The sequence below is a fragment of the Lathyrus oleraceus genome, chromosome 7 (assembly GCF_024323335.1).
Source record: "Lathyrus oleraceus cultivar Zhongwan6 chromosome 7, CAAS_Psat_ZW6_1.0, whole genome shotgun sequence".
Classification (NCBI taxonomy): Eukaryota; Viridiplantae; Streptophyta; class Magnoliopsida; order Fabales; family Fabaceae; genus Lathyrus; species Lathyrus oleraceus.
In genome coordinates, this window is record NC_066585.1 from 526,541,938 (window position 1) to 526,559,380 (window position 17,443).

At 34.6% G+C, this 17,443-nt stretch overlaps 1 protein-coding gene and 1 pseudogene across 1 annotated transcript; one reads left to right on the plus strand and one right to left on the minus strand.

Annotated features, from left to right (window-relative positions):
- Positions 1-548: 548 nt before the first annotated feature.
- On the plus strand, positions 549-2,982 carry LOC127104772 (casein kinase 1-like protein 10; annotated as a pseudogene).
- Positions 2,983-11,876: 8,894 nt separating this feature from the next.
- Positions 11,877-15,379, minus strand: LOC127101012 (NADPH-dependent aldo-keto reductase, chloroplastic). The gene is made up of 7 exons (XM_051038319.1): positions 15,037-15,379; positions 14,010-14,060; positions 13,839-13,915; positions 13,661-13,748; positions 12,964-13,239; positions 12,414-12,656; positions 11,877-12,265 (listed from the first exon to the last, which is right to left on the minus strand). Exons 1-7 carry the CDS (start codon positions 15,154-15,156, stop codon positions 12,179-12,181), a joined length of 942 nt encoding a protein of 313 aa, XP_050894276.1. The 5' UTR covers positions 15,157-15,379; the 3' UTR covers positions 11,877-12,178.
- Positions 15,380-17,443: the final 2,064 nt, after the last annotated feature.

Consider the following 17,443-nt stretch of genomic DNA (forward strand, 5'->3'; position numbering starts at 1 on the left):
TCGCTGTACATTATGTTGGTTGCGATGGCAAATATGTTGCAGAGTTTTCTAATTCGTCGCTTATAACAGGCGGACCGTCTTGGAAAAGAAGTTGGCTGATGCAGATGTCTCCGAGGAAGATCAAAATAACCTACTTAAGTTTCTAGAGAAGAAGGAAACTGAATATATGCGTCTTCAGAGGCATAAAATGGGTGTTGAGGATTTTGTGTATCAGCTGTTAATGTACAAACTGGTGAGGAGGTAGCTGTCAAGCTGGTATGTTAGGTTTTCATAAAGTTTTTAACCCTATTTTGTGGTGAAATGATTAGTTATTGAATTATTTCATAAATATCTTGAGTTTGATTAATGTTTTCATATTTCCAATTGCATTTAGTATCTTAACTGTGTGTATATATAGGATGAAACAACCTTGATTTATACTCTTTCGAACATGCATTTTATAGACTTTCATATTGTGTCCTCATAGTGGTGTTTAAGAATTCCATGTTGTAGACTTTGTTACTTTTAAAGATTAAGTTTGAAGTTTCCTGTATTCTTTTATCGATGCAATGGTGGGAGCAATACTCATGGCTTGGAAGGAATCACGAAGAATTACTATGATTGAAGTTTTATGTGAATTGTCATATTATCTCTACAGGGATGCAAATTGTGGTTAATGTTGTTGCGTTGTAGTTTATCTTCCATCGTTCATCATGCTCTTATGCCTTGTTTTCACAAGTTTGTCCTATCAGTTAATGATATTAGTCTGCTTGTGATATTCTGTGTTTAATTCTTAACCATAATGCCCCGCACCTGAAAATTTTCCAGGAGCCTGTGAAGACCAAGCATCCGCAGCTTCACTATGAATCAAAATTGTATATGCTTCTTCAAGGAGGAAGTAAGTCAACATGGCTATTTCTTTTTGCAGATTTCAGTACGTAGTGAAAATATTAACTAATGGCTAAGGCTAAACTTCCACATGAAAATGATTTCTCCATTATGTTTGTGTGTGTGTTTGTTTTCTTGGAGGATATTCTGATGAATTCATTGATGTCCATAATCTAAACTTATTGGAATCAAAATCGTTTGTCTTAAACAATGCCCTTAAAGTAGATTAATGACTGAAAAGGTTTCAGAAAACAAATGAGAAGTTTCCTTTTGAGTAATCCAACTTGGCTCTTTATTTGCAGCTGGGGTGCCTCACCTGAAGTGGTTTGGAGTTGAGGGAGACTACAATGTGATGGCGATCGACCTTCTTGGACCTAGTCTGGAAGATCTGTTCAATTAGTAAGTCAAAATGGAAACTATATGAAGTTAAAGGCCTTATATAGTGATACTAATGTTTCAATTGGTCCATACTATTGTTCAGATTAACAGGGTTAAATATATGCATTCAAGAGGTTTCCTTCACCGTGACATAAAGCCAGACAATTTTTTAATGGGCCTAGGACGTAAAGCAAATCAGGTATATTATCTTGTTGGAATGATTTCTTTCAAATTTTGTATGTTTCTCTTTTTTATTTTTATTCCACCATTTTGTTTTTGAAGGTTTTGGTTATTCTATCCGATCGTGTTTGATGCTTAGTTGGTTAAGACTGGTTAGGTCAGGTGAAGGTTTATGAGTCTTTTCTATGACAAACCATGAAGTGGATTTTAACCTGTCATGGCCACTTCCTCCTTGAAACTCACGGTTTTTTTCCTGGCAAAAGTTGATTGGCCTTGGGCCACATTTAGAGTCAAAGCACTTCCTCTGGCTCTCTTTCTCGTATTTTGGATGGATTTTCTTGGAGCATGTCTTCATTTCTGAATCTTTTTCTTCTACTTTATTTAAATGGAATCCTTTTTGCTGCCATTAAAAAACAATGATTGATAGATTCTGATACGAAATGATGAAGTTGAACATGCAAACTCCAGTTCTTTTAGGTTCTAACTTTATTTATATCATGTCGGGTACCTCATTTCAGGTCTACATCATTGACTATGGCCTCGCCAAATAATTCAGAGATCTTCAGACTCATAAGCACATACCATACAGGTAAATTTGTCACGATTACTATTTCAAGATATAATATTAAGACTTGCAAAAAATTCTTTGGGGGGCAGAGCCAACATGCTGTTTCCATATTAATTTTACATGCCTTCCTTTTTATTTTAAGCATTCACATCACTTTCATAGGTATTCTGCTACTTTTTCAATTGAATGTTGTTTACCTATATTAAGTGGTATCAGTATCATTCACTCTATTCACAACAGTGATAATTGAGATTAGTGTAAAATATCTCAAGTGTGGCCGTGTTTGCAAGCATGCACATATGCTTATGAGTAATTGGAATTGATACTGTTAGATTCTGCACTGTAAGTTCGATAGTGTTTGAAATGAATATTTTGCCTTGTCATCCATGACTTGGTCTCAGGTCTCTACTGTCACTTGTCTGTTTTCTCTTTCCAACACCAAATACACTACAAAAATGTTCTTTCACTTTAATTTACATTATAGTTTTATTTTTTTTAATTGAGTAAATTCATATTTCTTTAGTTACGAAAAGCTCTTTTTCTTGTGCAGAGAAAACAAGAACCTTACAGGCACAACTCGGTATGCGAGTGTGAACACTCATCTTGGAATTGGTGAGTTATATTATATATGTTATGGCATTCAATTCGATTCATTTTTTTTTCTTTTATAGCATTGACAACCAATAATTATAATGCATTTTTTTAATCTTACTTTATTTTGTTGGCAGAACAAAGCAGAAGGGATGATCTGGAATCTCTTGGTTACGTTCTCATGTACTTCTTAAGAGGAAGGTTGGACACTTGATATACACAAATGTATTTTTTCCTATATAGATTTGGATATATTTACCATATCGTTCTTACAATCTCTTTGCATTGTACTCTTTATTTTCAGTCTTCCCTGGCAGGGACTGAAGGCGGGTACCAAAAAACAAAAATATGATAGGATCAGTGAGAAGAAGATGACAACTTCCATAGAGGTATACTGACTAGCTAGATTGATGAGGCTTTTAGAGACACTTTGATATTTTCTCTGGACCTTGAGTTTGAATTGGTATATATATATATTTGTTAGCCAAAAATTGGTAGAAAAAAGGCCAAAATGGCATATATAAAATGTGATAATTGTCTGTCAAAATCTGGTTGAAAACAGGTAGAAATTACGGTTTATAAACCTGGAAAAAATGTGGTTTAAAACAAAAGCTTCAAAATTTTTCGTATACCTTAGACAGCGCTTTTGTAAAAAGCGCTGTCTAAGGGGGGGATTAGAAAGCGCTTTAGGCAAAAGCGCTGTCTAAGGGGGGGGCTTAGACAGCGCTTTTTGAAAAGCGCTGTCTAAGGTATACCTAAAAAAATTAAAATAGGAGGGTCTTAGAAAGCGCTTTTGGCCAAAGCGCTGTCTAAGGGGGTGGGGCTTAGACAGCGCTTTTCAAAAGCGCTGTCTAAGGTATACCTAAAAAATTTAAAATAAGAGGGTCTTATAAAGCGCTTTTGGCCAAAGCGCTGTCTAAGGGGGGGGGGGGCTTAGACAGCGCTTTTAAGATTTAAAAAAGCGCTGTCTAAACCTTTAGCAGCGGAGGTTTAGACAGCGCTTTAAAGCGCTGTCTAAGGCTAAAAAAAGCGCTGTCTAAGGTCTTGTTTGTTGTAGTGTAAGTATACTATTAAGGAATTTTTGATAAGGAATGAATGGCTAAACGTTACCATATTAAAATTGTGGTGCTCGTAAGTATAATTTTTACATTGATCATTTCTATTTATATTCATATGTTCTCGTACTTTAACAATAAACATTTGACTCTTGCAGGTACTTGCATGAGATGTGTGTTGAAAGGGATTTAAGAAATTATTTTACTATAGATCCAAATTCAATTAGCCTTCATGGTGGTACGATAGCAAATAATATCAAGGTTTACTTACAAGACAGGTTGATAGAAGAGAACAAAGAATATTATTTGACCCCGTTTTTCCATGCGTAAGAATATATTAATTTGTTTTTTCATTTATAAATCAATTTTATACATATTATTAATTATTCTAAATGTTTATGCATTAAGCATTGGCAACTAATTATTATATGTCCGAGGCAAAAACTGTAGTTATGCTTTGCTCTATGAACAATCCCCTTAATGAAGTTATATTAAATGTGTTGTGTCGGGAAGTGGTATTAGTTTTTATTCAAACTTGATCTTTAGTTTTGAATAGTTTTTATGTGTGTTTAATTTTTATCAACATGTGCACATAGAACGATTGAGGTATATAGTGCAATGAAACATGATTTAATTGGTAAAAGGTCAGGGATCCTTACCCCAAAAGTAAGTATTCCTTGTGATTTTTGATATTATTTTATTTGTGTGTATTACAAAGTAACTCTATGAACATTATTTGTAGTCGAGAGGACAACCTGACAACTATTCTTATGGATACTATGTTATGAAACATATGCATGATATTGTCACCGGAGGCATTACAAATGGATGGAGCAAGCGTAAGGTATTAGTTTAATCCATATACATGTAATTTATGTATATTTCTTAAGTTAATTTGTTGTTAGCTTACCATAGTTTAAAATTTGTTCTAATTATAGAAGTTTAACGATAATACACCATTCTCACAAGAAGAGATAGATGATATCAGATCAATTTGGGATGGTGTCTTCTTATCATCCTATCATGAAGTTCAACAACAGTAGTTTTTCTTTTGTTATAAGTTGAATTTGTATATATAAAGGTTTTGACATTTTCATGTGTTGATGCCAACAATGTAAATTTGTAAATTTGGTTTTGCCACAATGTAAATTTGTAATTATGTATAAAAAAGGAATACCAATTTTGTTATCTATTTTTAATTTGGTATTTTGTGTTAACTTGGTATTTTGTAACAGTTTAATAGTTTATGCATGTGTATAAAATGATACAGGTATGCCAGTAAAATGAGAATCAAAATAAATTTATGTAGCATTAAAATTGATTAAGCCCCTCGATTACATTAAAATATTGACGTGCAAAAATATCTTATCATCTCGATCATTTAATAAAATCGAGAGGTATGTTGCACGCGCTAGTTAGTTTTGAAAATAAAAATATGTTGTTGCTAGGGATCGAACCCTTGACCTTTTGCATTTTAACATCGACTTTATAAACACCGAAGGGTAAAATTCCCACTTTTCATGTCACCATTTGTTACCTCGACATTGTAACCGAGGTGAAATCCATTTCGCGTCTGACATGACATGTGTTATTTGTAGTATTGTTGGTTGATTTTAGGGAATGATGTTATAATCTTATCCTAGAAGTGTTTTGATGTTAGTTGTTTTATCATGGTTCAGGTGCTCTAAGTTGTTAGTTTGACTACTAAGGAATGGATTATAATGGTTCTTTTATGAAAAGAAATTGTTGTTTGGCCTGAACCAAAGACAAAGAATTGTAAAGTTTGTGTTTGAACCAAGGACAAAGAATTGTAAAGGTTTGCCTAAACCGAAATTAACAAGGCAAACAGGAAGAAGAGTAAGAGTTTGGCTAAACCATGAGATTAACAAGGCAAAAGGGAAAAGGAGTAAGAGTTCGCCTAAACCAGGGGATTAGCAAGGCAAACAGGGAGAGGAATAAGAGCTTGCCTAAACCAGGGGATTAATAAAGAAAATGGGAAAAAGAAAGAGAGTTTGCCTAAACCAGAGGGTTAATAAGGAAAATAGAAAGAGGTATAAGGGTTTGCCTAAATCAGGGGATTAACAAGGGAAATGAGAAAAGGAAAAGTATGGGTGTCAAAACTAAGAGGAGTCGTAAGAGATAATTATTATGGAATGTCTTTGATATTGGTTGTGATTGATTTTAGTTCGAAGAAGCATGTTGAATATTACCTTGATTTGAATTGCACTAAAGTCTATGAATTGAGGTGAATACTTTGAACAATTGCGTCGTATATCCCGTATCAAAAGTTATTCATAATGAGGATAGCAATGCTCCCTCTCATTTTTCTCCATTTCTTAAGGCTCGTGGCATAAATTTGCATCATATTTTGTTAAGTATTTTAGTTTATACTTGACGTTGGATCAAGTTTATTTGCAAAAATGGTTTTAGTCTTAAACGAAGAAAGAGAAAGATATGATTAGATGGATGGGATATGATACCAAAAATGGGGAATAAAGTTGGTGAAAAAAGTGGTGAGAAGTGAATGATTGAGAGTTGGTGAATCTTCTCCTTCTTCAACCTTCTTCTTCTTGCTTCTTTTATGGTTATGTGCGAATCCGGTATCGAGAGATCGTGAAGGAACGAGCTTGAGACGAATGAGTTTCTGAATGAAGAGTGAAGGAATTTAGGTGAAGGATAAATCTCTTAGTTGATTTGCATAGTGATGAAAAAGTTGGTGAAAAGAGTGGTGAGAAGTGAATGATTGAGAGTTGGTGAATCCTCTGAAATGAATCATATATGTGGATTTTTAGGGGTGCTTCAGTAGAGTTGATCTAACTCTGTTAGATGATCAAAGTGAAAGGTTATTGGAAGTTAGATCACAAAGCTTATTTTCAGCTAGAAGTTAGTTAGGTAAATTGGTTTTGGTTAATTGAATGAAAACTGAAATGATCTTGTTTTTGAATTTGAGGTGAGTTTGAGGTTCATTTGGAAATTAAATTTAGAGAGTTATCATGAAGTTGGAGTTTGGCTTGGAATGGAATGTTATTCGGTAACATTATGCAGTAGCAAGGAGATACTCATGTTAAAATCTTTCCCTGTCAGTTTGCTTATGGTTAGAAAAATCTGCTAAATGTTGTTTACTGCGGGTATTACTCGAAAGTGGACTATGACTGCCATGATGCTTAGTTGAAACTTGGATAACTTGGATTCAAACTGATTTATTAGTGGCAAAAGGTATGTGTTATGTGAAATTGATGATATGAGGATGATTCGGTGTGAAGCTTGATTGTATTTCTATAGGTTTAGGCATGATTAGATGCAAGGAAAAGTTTGCTGACTTGATGCAGCTATTGCATAGTTGGTGGTCTGTCTTGCAGGTTAGGGCAGGTTGCATAACTTGGTAAGTTGCTCTTGTTGTAAGGGTTATTGTGATGGCATAATGATGATGACATGGTGTCTTAATGCAAGGCAAAGGTTGCAGCAAGCATAGCAAGGAAGATGTTGGTATGTTGCAACAAGCAAGGTAAGGTAGAGTTCATGTGCTTGCAGCCATGATAAGCTTTGATTTTTTCCGAATTTTTGCCAATTGGTTTTCAGGGTGTCTTAGACAATGTTTATATGGTTGTATGAGTGAATTCATGGACTGATTATTGGACTGCTTGGAAAGGTTGCAAGGGCAAAGTTTGGCTCACGACATGGAAGATCAAGTCATGGCATAGTGTGGAAGTAGACTTGCAAATTATGGACTTTCTTGATCATGAAGGAAGCGTGGCAATGTATCATCAAGAATTCAATGCATGAATGAAATGTGATTAGTATTAGGAATTTGGTCAACTGGTTGACCAAAAAGTCAATAGTTGACCAAAATGTAATTTTTTTATTTCTTTTTGTAGTGGACTATGTATACCTTTATGAATGAATGAAAACTCAATTGTTTGGATGAAATAAAACATGATTGTATGTGAATTAAAACTTGGCTTTAACAAAAAAACCAACTTGACTTTATGAATGAAACAAACACCCTAATCCATTGAATCATAAGGATCATGAGCATATGATAACACATGAACCAAATGGACCAAGATACATGGATGAAATCAAGACTTAATGGCCTGGGAATCTTAATGGATCAAGGACAAACAATGGACTAAAATATCAATGCATCAATGAAAACATGAATGGATGACCATAGACCTAGGAATTTGAAAGTACCATATGCTCAGAACCAATGAACTAAGGATGACCAAGTAGAATGCATATGCATGGATGTTTGAACAAAATCTTGAACCAGATGAAATACCAAACATATGGACATGTAGGTTAAATGGATGATTCTAATGCACAAAGCAAGATTAATGATTGATGATGCATGGCAAGATGGTCAAGAACCCATTCCCCAATGAATTAAGGTTTCAGTAAATCCCATGGTCAAAAGTAAAATCAAAATGGCACACAAGTACCAAGCATCCCTGATTAGAGTTTCATGATGCACACCCTCTAATCAAGGTCTTCAAACCAAACACAAAATTCCACAATCAATCTTCTAACACATGGGCCCATAATTAGGGTTTAGTGATCAACTAAAAACTCCAAAAGGCAATCACAAGATCCCCTAGTAGCATAGTCCAAAATTAGGGTTTTAATGCACAAATGAATACCAAGTTGTGATCTCTGTGAACCAAAGTCCCAAAGATCATGAAATTAGGGTTTCACCCAATTGATTCCATATGAAGAGCCATACCACATCTCTAGGGTTTGGTCCACAAATAAACCCTAGCTTTTGTTAGCCACAAACTTTGAATATATGATGATTATTAGCAATTGTTAACATGAGTGAATGATGCACATGAATGAGGCATGAATGAGTGCAGATGAATATCAAGTCATAGGTTAGATAAAAATGAAAAGGGGGAGGCAAATTTTGGGGTATGACAACATAGACTTTTTCTTCTTTTCCATGTTTCTCCGACTTCAAATTTGGTTTGACATGTGAGGATACAGAATTAAATTCTTCCATTCTGAATGTCTTGAGTAGTTCTTTGACATACTTTCTTTGATGTAGCATCATACCTTGCTTTTACATTTGAAATTCCATGCCTAGGAAGTACGACAACTTTCCTAGATCCGACATTTCAAATTCCTTATTCATCAACTCTTTGAACTTTAGCAAGTTCTCCAAGCTATTTCCAGTTACTAACAAGTCATCGACATATAAAAATATGATTGTTATATCTTGTACCACAACCTGAACATAGACACCATACTCATACTCGCATTTGACAAATCCCAATTCGACCAAGTATGAGTCGATTTTCTTGTTCCATGCTTTAGGTGTCTGCTTTAGGCCATAGAGCTCTTTGTGCAGCTTGTATACTTTCTTTGATTCCTCCTGTATCACAACCCCGAGAGGTTGTATGACATATACCTTTTCATCTAGAGGGCCACTAAAAAATGTTGATTTCACATCTAAGTGAAATGTTGACCAGCCTTGCTTGCATGCCAAGGCTACCACCAATCGAACATTTTCCAATCTTGCTACTGGTGCATATACCTCAGAGTAGTCGAGTCCTTCTCTCTGAAAAATCCTCGAGCTACTAGTCTTGCCTTATGTCTTGTTATCAACCCATCAAAATTATGTTTCAACTTGGACACCCATTCACTTTGATAGCTTATATGTGTGTTGGCAATTTGACTAACTCCCATGTGTTGTTTCTTTCGATCGCTTGTAACTCTTTTACCATAGCTGATTGTCATTGTTTATTCTTTAAAGCCTCTCTATAGTTGATTGGTCTAATGCCTGCAAGTAAAGAAAAATGAACCAAATCTCCATTTGGTGTGACTTCATCATCACCAACCACTTCACAGTTTTGAAGCCTTTATGGGAGTACTCTAGTTCTTTGAGGTCTTTGGCTTGTACTAGCCACACCCTCTCGATTGTTTGTTTTGACTTCGACTATATTATCATCTTTGACTTCGACTGTTAATGGAGTGTCATTAACTGAAATTTCTTTGTGCTCATTACTTTCTTCATCAACGCCATAACTCATCAATGACTTGTTAGTTGCATCACCTAAATTCCAATCTCAGGCAGAGTTCTCATCAATCACAATGTCTCGACTCATCACAATCTTATTGTTCATTGGATTGAATATCTTGTATGTTCATGTTATAATTGTTAGTGCGTGAGGCACTTTTAGTGAGGAGAGAAATAAAGAGAGAATGAAAAATAAGGATTGTTATTATTTAGTGTTGTATGAAAGTTGTTAAAACTGAATTACAATTAGGTGTATATATACAATTATGTTACTTGTATACTAAGTAACTAATATAACAAATCCTAATTATAACTACCTTGGGCTTGTGCTTGGGCCACAACTTGGATTATATCACAACAATAATGATGATATTCTGTATGATATATTTTCTGGACGCGTTGGAGTGATTGGGGAACCAAAATTGGAGTTTCAAGGGAACTCCTATGGCAATTCACATTTTTTTTCTTCCTGGTGTAGGGTGACGGGAGTGACTCAGATGACAGGTTGATCATCTCGCACCTTAAAATGTTGACGGGCGTCAGCGCTATGACAAGGATATCGTCATGGTCACCAGGCTTGGTTTCTCAATTCGATCTTCACTATAATGATGGTCTGAGGGTTTTAACAGGGTGACGAGCGTCACCCTGGTGACGGGCGTCACCCTGGTGACGGGCGTCACCCTGGTGACGGGCTACCCGTCATGCTATTAGAAGGGGTGTTCTTGTACCTGTTGGTGTGGTTTTAGTTGTCAATTTGGATTTTTATTGTTGTTTTGCAGTTTTGTCGATAATTCGCGATTGTTTGGCTATGTGGAGGTTGTTAATTAATTATTATGAATTTAATTAATTATGGTAAAATTATCGTTGTTGAATGATGATTTACTTACACGCTGATGTTTTCATGGTGCAGCCATTGTATGGGATGCATGTGATGTTGTTTTGTGTTGTTATATGAGGTGAATATGATTGGTATTATTGTATGGTGACTAATTATGAATTGTTGGCTTGGTGATAAATAGTTCAGAAGGGAGACAATTTGTGTGCTTATATTCATTGTTTTTATTATTGTTGGGTAGTAACTTAGAAGGGGGAATTACTATTGTGTGTCAATGCATGTTGTTTATGGTCAAAAGGGGAACTTTAAGCATTGTTATTGTTGTTGAATTGATTTGTGTTGACATTCATCATTGTGCCGTGTCGTTGAAAGAGACATGTTCGTTAGTTCAAAAGGAATGACTAGAGGCTTGTCCCAAGCTTAGAAGGGATGTTTGGAGCTCATAAGAGGGCTCATGATTTCAGAAGGGGGGAATCCATTCTTGAGATAAGCAAATGTTGAGTTGGTACCACATGCATGGTGTCACGTTGTGTCGTGAGTCTTATTGCATAAACTTGTATATTGTTGTGGAATGGACATGAGATTGTGGTGATCTACCTTTGCATTCTTTATACCGTTTATATTGAAGTTTATTTCTCATCCTTTTTGCTTAATATTGTCTACCATGAACATCTTAATGATAATTAAGAGTAAAATTGTTGTTATGTTTGAAAAGTGACTTATTAAAGAAGATAAATTTTATATTGATTTACTTGCTAATTTATGGATAAAAATCTAAAAAATTATATTTGGTTTACTCATGTTCACATTGATACTAAATATTATTTAGGTATCCTAGGCTTAGAGTCAAAGAGAAAGTGTTATAGGATTCCCATAAAAGTTTCTCTTTCATAATGGGAACATGAACTGTCTTTCAGAAAAAGTAACTTAAAATTAAATAACGTGTTAAATAACAAATACTGAAAAAGGATTAAACTATAAATATAAAAATTAGATGGCTAATATTTAAAAACTACAATTTTTAATGAAAGTAATAAATAGAATTCACATAGACCATTCAACTTTTAATATTTCAATAGGATAATCTTATCCAACTTTTTACCAATTACTAATAAACTAACCTTTTTTTTTGTACGAATTAATAAACTAACTTTAGAAACATGTTGTAAACATACTTATTACAATATTAGATTCAAATCATTAAAGTTTTACTCAAAAGACATTGGATCCATAGCTAGTAGATGTAACCCTCTCTCTCTTTACTCTAAAAAATCCATTTTATACAATCTTCATGTTAGTATTGAAAACGATATTATATTAACAGACTTCTGCATTAATTTATCAAATGAAGAAAGACATGAAGTTTCATATATACTATTGGCAGCAGATCTGAAAATGAGCTTTTATTATCATCAATAAATAACAACCTAATCAATAAATAACAACCTTTGAAGTACTAACACAAAAAAAAAAAAAACAATTACCAAACACGACATAAACAATAGTTATAATTTAGAAAAACATTTGAGATTATATAACCATGTATCTTGATGATATGTTAGTATTGACACCAACACAGGTTAGACACCAAATACATCTTTAATTCGAAATGGAAGCAGTGAATCTTGAAGGGTCTGCTTTTATCGTGGAAGCAGTGTATTATTCTTCGTCTCAATGTTGCATGTTGCTCATACTTCACCGTCCCAGAGTTCTTCAACAGTCTTATAGGCCCCGTAGGTCTCGTTGGCAAAAAATGTACCCTTAATTAGCTTATCCTGCACGTATAAGTTTCTTGTGTTAGTTCCGATTAGACTGCATTTTGCCGCAGTAACAAGGTTCATTTTGCAACCTCTACGACAACCTCAACTCAAACCATTGATAAATAGAACAATAAAGGCTAGATTAAACTAACTAACAACTTGCCTGCTTAATTTCAGCGAACTTAGATATCAGGTCTTCAGGAATAGACCAATCGATCACGTCTAAATTTTCCTTGATTCTAGCCTCATTAGTGCTCTTAGGTAGAACACTATGTCCTGCTTGTAGTCCCCATCGAAGGGCAACTTGTCCCGGTGTCTTCCCTAATTTCTCTGCAACCTCTTTGACAACTGGATTCTGCAGAATGTCACTTTTGAGTACTCCTGGAGAGCCTAGAGGAGAATATCCCTGAAAAGATAATTATAAATAGATGGTTACAACTATCAGAAAAAAATAGTAATGGTTTTGAGAGGTACCATCATTTGAATTTGAATTTGAATAGATACAGAAAACATTTTCAACTAGCTCTAAATGTGGGTTTTCAACAGCGTTATAGCCAAGTTTCATCCTTAGTATTCCTCACACAAGATTCAAGATAAATTTCAAGAACATTAACACTATTTTCTTTTCCTGATCCCTCGAGAATTTTCAATAAATCAATGTATTTGAATGAATATAAACTCTTTCAAATGAATTACATATGTGATGTACTTACAGATACATGAATTCCTTTTGATGCACAAAAGGCATGCAACTTTGACTGCTGCCATCCAGGGTGCAATTCCACCTGATTAGCAGCAGGGGGCACTCTTGCTATGTCCAATAGAGCTTGAAGTTTCTTTGTAGAGAAGTTGCTCACTCCAATAGCTTTCGCCTTGCCTGAGTCATATAGTGCCTCCATTGCTTTCCATGTGCTTGGTATGTCAGGATGATCAAGATTTTCAGGCTTAAATTCACCTGTTCCCCTTTTCATGCTCACTGGCCAGTGGATCTACAAAACAAAATCAAATTCAGAAAATAATAAAATGCACCCGTCATAATTCAATTTTGGCACGTCAATACAAGTAATAATTAGAGAACATGAATTAATTGAATGTAATCACATGTGTAGGTCTGTCAATGTCGGACACTAGACATGTCTTCCATCAAAAGCATTGGTGCTACAGAGCTATCAAGCGATCGTGAAAGAGTGTCCGACACATTTTAGTATTTGACACTGACATATCAATTACATTCAATCACTTCTATTTCTTCAAACCATTATTCGGGTATTGTGTATGTGCTTCCTAATCAAGGCCACATTGGATACAAAAAGAGTTTAACATCTTGAAATCCCCAATGTAAGATGGTGTCAATTTAATGTGATTAGTATTCATCAAATTATCAACATATGCAGAAAAGTTAATGCTTACCAGATAGAGGTCAAGGTAATCAAGTTGCAAATCCTTTAAAGTTTTTTCCAATGCTTTTGGCACATCTTCTGGATGATGATCTGAACACCTGAAAACAGTAGACAAAGCAGAGGATTCATGTTAATAAACACAACCTAAAAAGCAGAAAATTTTCACAAATATAAATGATAAACGGTACCATAGTTTTGAAGTGATCCATAACTCCTCGCGCTTAACAACACCATCCTCAAAGAGTTTTTTCAGTGCAGAACCAATCTATAAAAAGTTCACATCTTAATACTATGATAGAGTAAAAGCATGAAGATTAAATGAAAACAATTAAAAATGTGTCAAAAAACAAAACTGTTACCTCAGCTTGATTCTTATAAGCTTGAGCACAATCAATATGCCTATATCCAACCTGAACAAAAACAAACACATCTACAAGGTTAGTTCACTACTATAAACCTATGAATAATCTAAACTATTTAGTGTGATATTGATTTACAGTGTCAGAAAATTGAAAATTGATTTTGAATGACCCAATTACACGTGCATAAAAGTGGATTAAAGTAAAGAAATCTAAATAAAAATACACTATAATAGAACCAAAAGCTACAAATAATACTCTAGCCATCGTTTTAAATTGCCATCACAACTGCAACGCCACAATATTTCTGATGATGTAGCCTCCGTAATTGTGGTGTGAATTAAAAATATACATCCGATCGTCATTAGAAATCACACTAGACAATTTCGCCCATATTTCTTCAAGTATTTGTATCAAAACTCAATTTACTTCATATTTATAATAAAAAATCTTGAACATTCACAGTTTTTTAACGGTATATTTCAAACACCTCTAAATTAAAATTCACGGTGCTACATTGCAGCACCAAGATGAAAAAAAGGTGTGTCTGTTTTCGTGTGTAAAACTGTATACAACATTTTTTATTATATTTAATTTGTTATTTTTTTAAATTATTATTGTTGTCGACTTAACTTGTCAGTATCAGTGCCCCCTCCATCATATGCTATACAATACTCATATCGTGTATCGCATCGCATCGCAGCAACCGCAATGACTGCAATCGCAAAACCATGTTCCTACCTTCTAAGTTAAAATCAATTTCTAAATGCACAATCAATAATCAATTCTAAGTTAAAATATCCAAACATATATAAAAAATCAATTTTTAAAACTTTTATATTTGGATTTGTGTTGACTTTTAGACATGCATGTTGTGTCATAAAAGCTTAGCTTCAGCAAAATCACCTTAACGTCCTAATTTCGTCAAATTCATAGTCAATCAAAACATCTACTAATTCCATAACAACAATTGAAAAGTATAGAAAATCATATGAATAATGACAATAATTGAAAAAAAAAACTATACCTGAATAGCAGTGGTGATAGCTTTCGCTACAACACCAGGTTCAGCTTGCCAAGTTCCTAATCCAACGGAAGGAATTCTAGCACCAGTGTTCAACTGAAAAAATTTGATAGCTGTGGCCATTTTGAATTTGTTATTCGGCTAGCATTTTGATGATATTTATAGCAAAAAAACAAAAGGAACAATGATGCATGAATGTGAAGAGCGTGAAAGGGAAATGCGATCGGACGGTTAGGATTGGCTGAATTGGATCTGAGATTGATTTGGACGGTGAGATATTGGTCTATTTGGGAAGAGTCGTGAGATGTTGAGAGGTTGACAAGTGAAAGGAAAATGATGATATATGCACATACGTCAGAGTAGTTGTAATCGAAGATTTATAAGCATTAGTTATATATGTATCAAATATGAAATCTTTTAAGTCCGTTTTTCAAATAAATAACAAAACTAACTTATTTTCTAACGTATTTTTCAATATATCCTACATTCAAATAAAAAAATTCAATACAAAAAAGATGCTAATTTAATTGCCAACAATGTACAACATATAAAATCAGCGTCAATTTAATTGGTGATAATATACAAACATATAAGAGAAATAGTACATATTCTCCTACGTGTATGTATATTATCGTCAATTGGATTGTCGTTTCCTCTTATGTGTTGTATACTATCGCCAATTGGAATGACATTTCATTTATATTGGATATTTTTTTGTTTGAAAGTGAGTTAGTTGTTAGATATTTCGACAAGATTAAATGGATTCGGGTTGAATCGTGAACGAAGTCACTTTCCTTAAAAGTATTTCAAGCACTCTCTTTAATGTCTTAGAGTCGGAAAACAAGAATACCCAGGATAATTCAGCCTTTTAATCGAGTCTGCATAAGACAGGTGAAGAACTCGAATGCAAGGAAGTGTGTCTGGAATGTTTAAGAGGATGTGCAGATTTTGAGTGAATGATTTTCGAATTCAGAATCATATATTTATAGGACATGCATATGTTGTTTCATAAGTTTGCAACTCTTGATGGAACAACACCTTTTCAGCATAGGTTGCAATGATTCACCTATAATAATACAATGCACCACTTCATGAAGTATTGTATATTTTGAATTCGTAATCAAACTGTAAGGAGCGACCAAAATCCTGGAGCAATGATAACTAATTTGCAGCATGTCGGCCGAAGGCTGGCTGCTGGAGCACCGTGAGTAGCCCGATTGCTCTGATGCATTGTACCCAAGTGCTCAAATGCCTCATACAAGCCGTCATTAGCGCCTTTACGCCCACGCCCTCGGACCCGATCCCGGAGCCAGAGCTGGCGACACCGGCAAGGGGTTGTTTGAATGTGACAAGTGGCATAGTGTTTGGGACCACCACATATGTCCATGTGGCACCTTATCCTCTTTGCCTCCTTTAGAGAGTTTAATGTTTCAATGTCTTTATAAATGCTTTTAAAGTTAGTTCCACTTTCTATGTAGGACTATTTGCAAATATTTATTGCCATTAACTCACTTGCCCATTTTGTCATATTGGAACACACACATGGAAACTATTGTTCATAATTTCCAACAATCCCCACTTGTTCTAATAATGACAAAACTAATTCCAGAAAATGAGATATAAAGAGTGTTAATACAATTAGGTATCTTTCGATTTAAAACTTAACCTTAGTGAGGATAACACAAAGTTTAATTAGAATATTAGGTAGTGATACTTTTAAATCATTAATCCATATGATTAAACAGGCGTTACCTTACACACACACTCTTTAAAGGATCTTCCTCTACATATCTCTCTTAGCACTTATTTATGGTCATATGTTATCCTGTTTTATGAATTTTCCATGAGAGAAACTTCAAATCTCACTTTAAGACGGCACCATCTTGAAATTCACATAGGTGAAGTTCATGTTGTATCCTTTTCCACAAGATACTTTTCTTCGGTTATGAACTTCATTAAGAGGTTTTGAAAACCTCAACCCTCTATTTAAAATAGTCAACATTATTACCCAATTCCTGACTTACATCCAAATCAATGACTTGTTGTTACCCATTGAATCTTGAAGTTAATGTTCTGTTAATATAAGATTGGGTTGTCACCGTTGTTGGAACTCTTATTCAAGGAGTTTTAACCTCATGTCTCTCGAGGTTGTTTTTACTAAGTCTCTGGTCAGTGGCTAAGTAAATGGATCGGCCAAAGTATAGCTTGTCCGTATATAGGTGAGTGAAATGATTTCATCCTTAATCAATTTTCTCACAAACGAATGTCTAAGTCCTATATGCCTAGACTTTCCATTATACACTTCGTTGAATGCTCTAGCTAAAGTGGCTTGGCTATCAAAGTGTATACTTTCAACAGAAGATCCCTCAACCATTCTGCTTCTTGACCAGCGGAAACGAGAGCCACGAAC